At 42.9% G+C, this 9,941-nt stretch overlaps 1 protein-coding gene across 1 annotated transcript in view; it reads right to left on the bottom strand.

Moving 5' to 3' along the window:
* LOC147336594 (protein NLRC3-like) overlaps positions 1-7,274 on the bottom strand; it is a 31,306-nt gene extending 24,032 nt beyond the window's left edge. Inside the window, exons 1-3 of the mRNA XM_086285464.1 lie at positions 5,491-7,274; positions 3,808-3,984; positions 1,890-2,063 (exon numbers count right to left, since the gene is read on the bottom strand). Of these exons, the coding sequence (XP_086141590.1) occupies positions 1,890-2,063; positions 3,808-3,984; positions 5,491-7,082 (1,943 nt within the window). The 5' untranslated portion in view covers positions 7,083-7,274. The remainder of the gene's footprint in view (positions 1-1,889; positions 2,064-3,807; positions 3,985-5,490) is intronic.
* Between the last annotated feature and the right edge of the window lie 2,667 nt (positions 7,275-9,941).

The following is a 9,941-nucleotide window of genomic DNA, read 5'->3' on the forward strand; positions in this document are numbered from 1 at the left end:
GCTTCACTTTTAAAGGTGAAGTGTGAAAGAAATGGACATATTTGAAGTCCAACACCTTTTTCCAGTCACATTATTAAAGCAGACAAACTACAAGCTCATTTTCATTCCAACAAGTCATCTTCTGACCTGGACTAACAACACTGGTCTCTATGTGCAGCTGGCTGTGAGACCAGTGCTCAGGGAGCGTCTACAAAGTGCAACACTGAAAGAACATCACACACTCATTTGCTTCCAGCACTTCCACACAAACATCTACTGTCATTATTGTCACCAAACTCTGTGGATCCTTTATTGCAAATTCAAATGGGATCAAATGGTCAGACAAAAGAGGGTTATGAGGAAATATGATGAAATGTTGTGTATTAGCAGCAGGTTATTGAATCATTTTCCTCAGAAACCAAACAAAATGATTGACAAACATGTTTTTACAAATTCAGTGTTGGACTTGGATCAGCAGGATAAGCTGATGTTTAAAGGCATTTGAGTCTCGCTGTATGAGAGTCCAGTTATTACTCAATATTTATGGATGATGTTCTTTCAGTGTTGCACTTTGTAGACGCTCCCTGAGCCTCACAGCCAGCTGCACATGGACCAGCTGACATTACCCAGCATTAGAGGCGGCTGTAAAAAAAATAGATTTTCCTATTTAAATGGTTTTACTTTGAATAAAGCGATGTTGATCCATTCAATCCTGAATCGATTTTTAATATAAATGTATTTTGCCAGAATCTCAGGTTAAAGCTCCCAAAAGTATTTCAACAACAACCAAACAGATAAAACAGTAAATGAGAGCAGCTAAACACACAAAGATGGAAACACAGAGCGTGGATCGTTCACTCGACGGCACGTACACGGACACGCCGTCGGGGCTGAAAGTGGACAGCTCACAGATCCTGAAGCTGCAGGTTTCATCTGTCTCCAACCAAAACTGAGTGAACCAGCAGCAAAAGAAGATCCAAACTACGCTTTACGTTTGATGAACATCGTCATGAATTCTCTCTGACTTTGACGTTTACTTCCTGCACAGCTCTCTCTCTCTCTCAGTGTACTTCAAGAACAGTTTACCTTCAAAAATCTGTTTCCTGCATTATTCACTGCTTATTACCCACCAGTCTGCTGTTGTGTTCACTGCTGTCGGCCTCCGAAAACAAAGCCTCGTTTCTGCTGTTCAATACTGAAGAAATTTAAACCTTTTAAAATGATGACAGATTACAAACTCTCAGCTGTGTCTGTAATCAAACCTCTGTAACTTTGCTTCACTTCAGCAGCATCAGCTCATGTTCACATGTTGATTCATGGTTTGCTTCAGTTTTTGATGGACTGCAGAATATTTTGAAGGTTATCTGCTATAAAAAGCCAGAACAGGAAAATCTGCTTCATGTGTTTCTGTTTGATCCTCAGTGACTTTGACACAAAGGCCTCTGCTGTGATGATCACACCTCTGATCAAGTCTCACAGTGTCAGCTTTGTTTTTATACATATGGATATGTGCTGATAAATGATCAGAATTATAATATTTCCCACTGTCTGCTGTGTGCCGTGACCTTTGACCTGCTAAAGACAGTCAGCTGTGGATTATTCATTGTTGTGTCTGATACTGAGTTCTGTGAGGAAGAACACTACACAGTTAATCAGGGTCCCCTCTCTCTGAATCAGGAAAGGTGGGCAGGCCGCGTGTGGGCCACGGGCCATATGTTGAGTCTCACTGTTTGAAATGTGAACATTGTTCTGCTGCAGTCAATGGACTAAACCAGAGAAGAAGAAAACAGACTTTACCATGAAGATCCTCAGTGTGGATCAGTATAATATCAGCCTGATGTCTGCAGTTTAGTGTCAGCACAACTTTCACATCATATTCATCTCAGCACAACTAAAACATGCTGACTGACCTCAGAGTTTCAAGTCCACATCCTGGACTCTCCAGGAAACCACACAGATGCTTCACTCCTGAATCCTGCAGCTTGTTGGAGCTCAGGTCCAGCTCTCTCAGATGGGAGGGGTTGGACTTCAGTGCTGCTGCCAGATAATCACAGCTGATCTCTGACAAACAACAGCCCCACAATCTGTATAAAGAATGAAAGATGTAAGTTTATTAGACAAAGTGTGAGCTTGAAATCATTCAGTGTTTCATCATCTGTTCAGAGCTGAAGAAGGTTCAGAATGTAGAAGTTTAGAAAATGGAAACTCCAAACAGCTGAAGCCAACAGGAAGCAGCTTCAAACAAACACAACAAGAGAAAAAACTCTGAATGTTTCACATTAAAGTCGTACATTTATCATAAAAACAGGACAAAGACTTGAAAAAGTCGTGTTTTTCCTTCCAGGAACCACAAGGCTTCACTTTTAAAGGTGAAGTGTGAAAGAAATGGACATATTTGAAGTCCAACACCTTTTTCCAGTCACATTATTAAAGCAGACAAACTACAAGCTCATTTTCATTCCAACAAGTCATCTTCTGACCTGGACTAACAACACTGGTCTCTATGTGCAGCTGGCTGTGAGACCAGTGCTCAGGGAGCATCTACAAAGTGCAACACTGAAAGAACATCACACACTCATTTGCTTCCATCATCCAACCTTAATAGGAAACAGAGACGCCTCCCCTTCAAAGTAAAAGCTGCTCCTTTTGGACACAGTATCAAAGAAAGTCTACAGTATAACATAGAAAAGACAGAACAAAGTTTTGGTTGTTTTTAAATTGTGCAGAAATGAAACTACACTAAGCTCAATTATGTGACAGACATTTCATCCCATGTCAGTTTGGCCTCATCCTGGGCCAGATTATCCAGCACACACTCTGACCACAGGCCCAGGGGCCACGCACAGCTGGGCTCCATCCAAGAGACAGGAAACAAACCAACACAATAATAAAAAGCACCATGTGATCTTCTTACATCTTCAAGACAAACATAGTAAAAACATGAGCATATTTCTTTCCTGATAAAATGATGTGACAGGTAGAACAGAGTAAAGTGGTGGTGTTACAGCCTTTCTCCCCTCTGCTGCCAAGGCTGTTAGTCTCTCCCAAACTCAGCTACAGGACTTCCAAATGAATGAAAGCAGCAGAAGTGGCTTTACAAATGAAAGAGGAAGAGGAGAAGAAGAGGAGAGGGAGGCCACCCTGACCATCACTCCAGCTGAAAACATCACACTTCCATTAAAGTTGGTGAGAAAATGTTGAGCAGGATGAGCTGCTGGCTAATCTGGAGGCTGTAGCAGCAGCTCACAGTCACAGTGGATTTCCACTCATGAAAAAGCTCTGGCTGCTTCATTTCTCATCTCATATCAGAGACTTTAAAGCTTCACTGAAGCTGTACTGTGATGCTTCCATATCCCAGTGATGCCTCCATAATGATTTCAGCTGTTCTGTACACACACTGTGTGCCCTGTATGGCTCAAAGTCTCTGCAGCCTGTTTTTATCTGCTATCATCAGATCTTCATCATCCTCATTCACATCCCTCACACACTCTACAGCCTCATCAGCACTGACTTCATCTTCACTGACTGATGGAGCACAACATGAACCTGTGGAGGCTGAAACACTGTCCTGTCAAACATCTCCCCGTCACCACTCCACTTCTGTCAGCCTTTAAATGAACCATGCTCAAGTCTGTCACTTCTGTTTGGAGCCAAAAGGAAAAACTGCTGTTCAGTCGTTTGGAAAGACAACATTTCTGAAAGCACTCAAACTTCTTCACATTTGTCTTCAGACACATCCGGAACATTTAGGAACTAAAGAAAATTTCAAACATCAATCAAAGACCTGAAATATAGAAAAACAACAACATCCGCAGTCAGTGAACTCACCTCAGAGTCTCCAGTCGACAGTTTGGACTCTCCAGTCCAACACACAGAAGCTTCACACCTGAATCCTGGAGGTAGTAGTTTCTACTCATGTCCAGCTCTGTCAGATGGGAGGGGTTGGACTTCAGAGCTGAGGCCACAACTTCACAGTGAGACTCTGAGAGTCCACACTCAGTCAGTCTGTGATGATAGAAAATATAAAATGTGTTATTATAAAAGCAGAAAATCTGCATTATAAACACAGACTGAATGTATATGAAGACAAAACAGAGTGAGGTCATAATCTGATGAATCTGCTCTTCACATCTGTGCTTCAGCTCCTCTTACTGTGTTTGACATGACACAACGATTGAGTCTCTCTCAGACCTGCAGACTTTTAATGAGAATCTTTGTTTGGCTTTAATCTGCAGATGAAGGAGGAAGATGGTGTCACATTTAGACTTCCATAATGTCCACAGTCTGTCACTGAGATCTGATCCAGAGTCAGAGTGAAGACACACATTTGGACTGTTTCCTGTTTTGACTCCAGAACATTTTGAATGAGTTCAGCTCAGTGAAGAGTTCCAGCTGGAAAGATGATCTCTGTTTGCTACCTGCTGTCAGGTACGACTGTTCACGTCCACACGCAGGAAAAACCTGCTGACTGTTACCAAACGGAGCAGAAATCTCATCACTGGACAATAATGATGAATGAACTCAGAGCTGCTGATATCAGATCTGATTTCAGGGGAACTAAACACAGAAATGATTGGCTCATTTTAGCTTTCTGAGCCATTATCTGCTGCTGTGTCGCTAGTTGGCAGAAAATGATTTGTATTCCTGTTCAGGGCTTCAGTGTTTATGAGTCCAGATCCAGGTGACAGCAAGTCAAAATGATGTTACCTGTCTGTGTCCAGCAGCAGCCTGTATTCACTTTGAATATTGTTATAACCTGACATGGATCAGTTTGTCTTTGATTGGTTTGTAAATGTCACTGTTTCCATTGGACCTGAGTGACGTACAAAGACAGAGAGGGAGAGAAAGGAGAGAGAGGATGGAGACAGCAAAGAGAGAGCAAACACAAACAGGTGAGAGTGGACAGGTGACCAAGGTCAGCAACCAATCAGAGAGCTTCTGTTTGACCCACAGTCACTGATGATGACTGCACATAACCAAGCAGTGTGTTACTCTGATATCAAATATGGATCCTGCTCTTATAATAATGATCATCAGATGATATTATTGTGTTATTTTGTAGCTGAATACAATGTTTGTGTGATTATCAGTGAAAGAAGCAGTGAGGAGGATGGAGAGAGAGGACAGAGGGTGAAGTTAGAAACACTAAAAGGATTTTTCATGGATTTCATGGATGATTTGAGTGATTTCCAGCAGGACACTTAAACATGTCAGTGGACGTACTAAAGAACATTTTCACTGATATGAAACGTGTCATTGAACAGGATTAATATCAGTGGAAACATGGTGGAAACAGCTGTAACTGCATGGATGTGACACACTTCAAATCTGTTCTCCACTCTTGGATTTGGGATCCATGGAGCTGCTGCTGAGTCTGTACAATAAAGGAATGGTGTGGAAGGTTGCAGCGTACGGACACAAACACTTTGTGGTTACAATCTGATTTTATTTTCAACATTAAACTACTAACCTACACTGATCAATGATGTTAATGATCACATCTGGACTCACCCAGCCTTTCTGCAGTTCCTCACAGCTGGAATCAGTCTCTGTCGTCCCTGCTCTGATGTTTTGTACTTCAGCAGGTCCAACTCATCCAGAACCTCCTCTGACATCTGCAGCATGACGGCCAGAGCTGAGCACTGGATCTCAGAGAGTTTCTTCTCTGATCTGTTCTCTGACTTCAGGAACTCTTGGATCTCCTGATGTACTGAGAGGTGGTTCATCTCCATCAGACAGTGGAAGATGTTGATGCTTCTGTCAGGAGAGATTTTATCACTGTTCATCTCCTTCAGGTTGTTGATGACTCTCTGGATGGTTCCTGGACTGATCTCTGTCTGACCCAGCAGACCTACTAAGAGTCTCTGGTTGGACTCCAGACAGAGGCCATGAAGGAAGCGAACAAACAGGTCCAGGTGGCCATTTTTACTCTGGAGGGATTTCTTAATGGCTCGTTTAAGGAAATCATCCAGAGAGGACTCGTTGTATTTTTGTCCCAAAAAGTTCATCAGCACCTCTGTCTTCCTGTTGGTGTGACAGTGGAACATGTAGACAGCAGCCAGAAACTCCTGGATGCTCAGATGAACAAAGCAGTAGACTGGTTTCTGGAACATCACACACTCTCTTTTGAAGATCTCTGTACAAACTCCTGAGTACACCGAGGCCTCTGTCACATCCAGACCACACTGCTCCAGGTCTTCTAGGTAGAACATGATGTTTCCTTTCTCCAGATGTTCAAACGCCAGCCTCCCCAGCTTCAGAAGAACTTCCCTGTCAGCCTCCGTCAGCTCCTGTGGACTCGTCTCACGTCCCTCATGGTACTTGTTCTTCTTCCTCTTTGTCTGAACCAGCAGGAAGTGTGAGTACATGTCAGTCAGGGTCTTGGGCAGCTCTCCTCTCTGCTCTGTAGTCAACATGTGCTCCAGAACTGTAGCAGTGATCCAGCAGAAGACTGGGATACTACACATGATGTGGAGGCTCCTGGATGTCTTCATGTGGGAGATGATTCTGCTGGACAGCTCTTCATCACTGAATCTCCTCCTGAAGTACTCCTCCTTCTGGGCGTCAGTGAAGCCTCGTAATTCTGTTAGCCTGTCAACACATGTAGGAGGGATCTGATTGGCTGCTGCGGGTCGGGAAGTTATCCAGATGAGAGCCGAGGGAAGCAGATTCCCCTGGATGAGGTTTGTCAGCAGCTGGCTGACTGATGACTTCTGTGTGACATCAGATAGCAGCTTCCTGTTGGTGAAATCCAATGAAAGTCTGCTTTCATCCAGGCCGTCAAAGATGAACAAAAGCTGAGAGACAGCCAGCTTCTCTGCTGTGACCTTCTGTAATGTTGGATGGAAAACATGGAGCAGCTCCAGAAGACTGTACTGCTCATCTCTGATCAGGTTCAGCTCCCTGAATGAAAGCAGAACCACCACACTGACATGTTGGTTCTCCAAGCCCTCTGCCCAGTCCAGAGTGAACTTCTGCACTGAGAAGGTTTTTCCAACACCAGCCACGCCGTTGGTCAGAACCACTCTGATGGGTCTCTGTTGGTCAGGTAAGGCTTTAAAGATGTCCTGGCATCTGATTGGAGCGTCATGGAGGGCGTCCATCTTGGAAGCTGTCTCCAGCTGCCTCACCTCATGTTGGGTATGAACCTCTTCACTCTGTCCCTCTGTGATGTAGAGCTCAGTGTAGATCCTGTTGAGGAGGGTTCTACTTCCTGTTTCATCACTTCCTTCAGTCACACGTTCACATCTCCTCCTCAGACTGATCTTATGTTCATCTAAAACCTCCTGCACACCAACATCTGCTGAAAGAAAGAAAAACAATGAGACTAAAGAGAAAGAAAACTCTTCAATGTCTGAACAACACAAGAAGTCCAGTTTTCAGAAATGAGTCCATCAGCAGACAGATGTTCAGTCTTACTTTGTACACAGCTGCTCTGACTGGCTGTCTGCAGTCCAGCTCTGCTTCTGGATCTTTCTCCACACTGTGCAGAAGCTCTGATGGTGACACAGAAAAGTCAAAGTGGAGATACTTCTGTCCACCTTTGATTAGACTCATTATAAAAAGGAAAACAAAGTTTGAACACAGTCATGTTTCCAGTTCACTGACTTACATTTATTCCATGGACACTCACTCTAACCTGAACCACAGCTACAACCCAACATTGTTGAGGCCTCATCTCCTCCTTTCCTGACTGTAGAGGTTAAATATGCAACAACCAACAAATAAAAGAATTTGGTTCATTTCAAAGAAATTCACACGGTGACCAAGTAAAGTAACCGTAGTAAAGGAGACAACATCCCGTTGATGGTGGGATTATTTGAAAGATTTGCTTTAGTCACGTCACCAAATGCAGTTGAACCACCCGTGGATCCATTTTGACCATTCTACCACTCTGAGCTCTGCTTTTGAATCATTTTATTATTATCATCATTCATTTATTCATTCTTTGGAGGGGGGCTATTTCCTAATGCCGCCCTAATAAGCTGATGTTCAAGGGGAAATATAACAGAAACTCTTTCAGTGTTATTCATTATTATTATTCAGGAATCTGAGCTCATCTCTGCACACAGAGCAGCTTCAGCTCTGGGATAAACTGCTCGCTTCACGTCCTTCTCAGCTCACAGACTCTCATCCTGATATTTTCCTTTAACATTTGATGGTATAATTCATCTGAGTTTACACTTTATCTGCATGAATACAGAAAAACAGACCCAAACACCAGAAACCATTAGTTTCACCATGTAGAATATATTGTTGTTTCCTTGCTTTTAATTCAGAGAAAAACTCTGATTTGGATTTTCTCTGTTCTCTTTGCCACAGCCCATCCCAGCAGCAGCTGAAGCAGCTGACTGTCACAACACTGAATAACACTTTAGGAGGAATTTCAGAGGTCAGTAAAGCTCCAGTTTCAACATCAGTTAATCATAGTTCATCATAAATGTTAACCTGGCTGGCACACATGTTAATGTTAGCCATTTAAATATTAGCAGTTAGCTGAGGCCACAAGAAGAAGAGGCCCTAGAAGAACAATGGATGATAAGATTAGATTTTCAAGACTAGGCAGAGACGTGTTTTCCTTTACTGTCTCTTACAGAGGAGGGAGCAGATACCAGACGAGGTCACGGAGGTACGGGGAGGATTCGCAGCAGACAGCAAGACTGCCACGTCCATGCGAGAGAGCGATGGCTACGATAATCTCTGTAATCCACCAGTGTGCTCATGCTTTTTTAATGGAAAACATATTTTCAATGATCAAATCTAATTATGTTTGTTATTTGTGGATTTTAAATGTCCTTGACAGAGACAGATGATAATCATTATCCTGCACTGTGCTCTCAGGTTTGGTCGAGCCAGCACAAAGAATGGCTATGTTGAACTTCCTCCTGGGATCTACACTAAGAAGTGAGTCCAACATTAGCAGGGTCTCTTTCCTTTATCTGGATTCACTTTAGCATTCACAGTCACGTGAAGCTTGTTATTAACTCGATAAGTCAACCCAGGGTTTCAGCTGAGCGCTCACATGAAACACATGGTGTTGGCAGCATCTGATCAATCATATTCATGGAGACGTGTATCAGCAACAGAGCAGCTGAGTTTGCAGAAGGAAGTCAAACTAAACCACAGGAACAATATGAGGAGATTACACACATAATAAAATACTAGCAGTAACACAGCTGCTGCAGACAAATCAGTCGTGTGATCGTTTGTGAGAGGAGAAGGACTGTAAAGGAGTTTGGTGTTAAAAGCTCTGTATGAATGTGGGAGACTTTGAAGGGCTTTAAAAAGGCTAATATAAAATAAAAGGCAGCAAAATTGCTGAGTGTGAAAGTCACCAGACTTATCAGACCTCTGTGATTAAGACCTGTAAGAACACCTGTTTGTACTTGTTGGCATTATATCAAACACACACGTATATTAAGCCTTTGTTTGAACTCTGGTTGAATTTGTTACTTTCAGACTGTGAAACATCACAGAGGCTGCAGCTGCAGATCTTTTATTCACCTGGAAATTTACTTTAAATGTTAGATGGAAAATGTATTGCTCAGTTTAACCAAAGTAAGAACAAGAATCCATAAACCTTCATAAAGACAAACATCTCCCCAGAACATTGAGCTGCTGAAGTGTCACTGAAGGGAAAAACTATTTGTCCACCTCCATCCAGCAATACCTGAAACACCTGAGTGGAAGCTCCTCCCTACACTGTGTTTGAAGCAAAGCACAAAGGAGACACCTGCTGGAGCAGCTGGAGTCCTACAGACACTCAGCCTCTTCACTACACAAACACCTCCTACAACATCCACTCTTTCCACTCTGACTGCTGTGTTTGTGGAAACACTCCAACACACACCGCTTCACATACCAACATAGAAATGTGTGTGAAAAAGAGCTGAGCTGATATTAAACATGAGGATTTATTCAAAAATACAGAGTCAGGAACAACATCTGGACACACATTACCT

The sequence above is a fragment of the Aulonocara sp. 'chitande type north' Nkhata Bay genome, linkage group LG3, assembly GCF_057382095.1.
Source record: "Aulonocara sp. 'chitande type north' Nkhata Bay isolate Kocher_YH1m ecotype deep benthic linkage group LG3, A_spYH_male_GT1.1, whole genome shotgun sequence".
Lineage (NCBI taxonomy): Eukaryota > Metazoa > Chordata > Actinopteri > Cichliformes > Cichlidae > Aulonocara > Aulonocara sp. 'chitande type north' Nkhata Bay.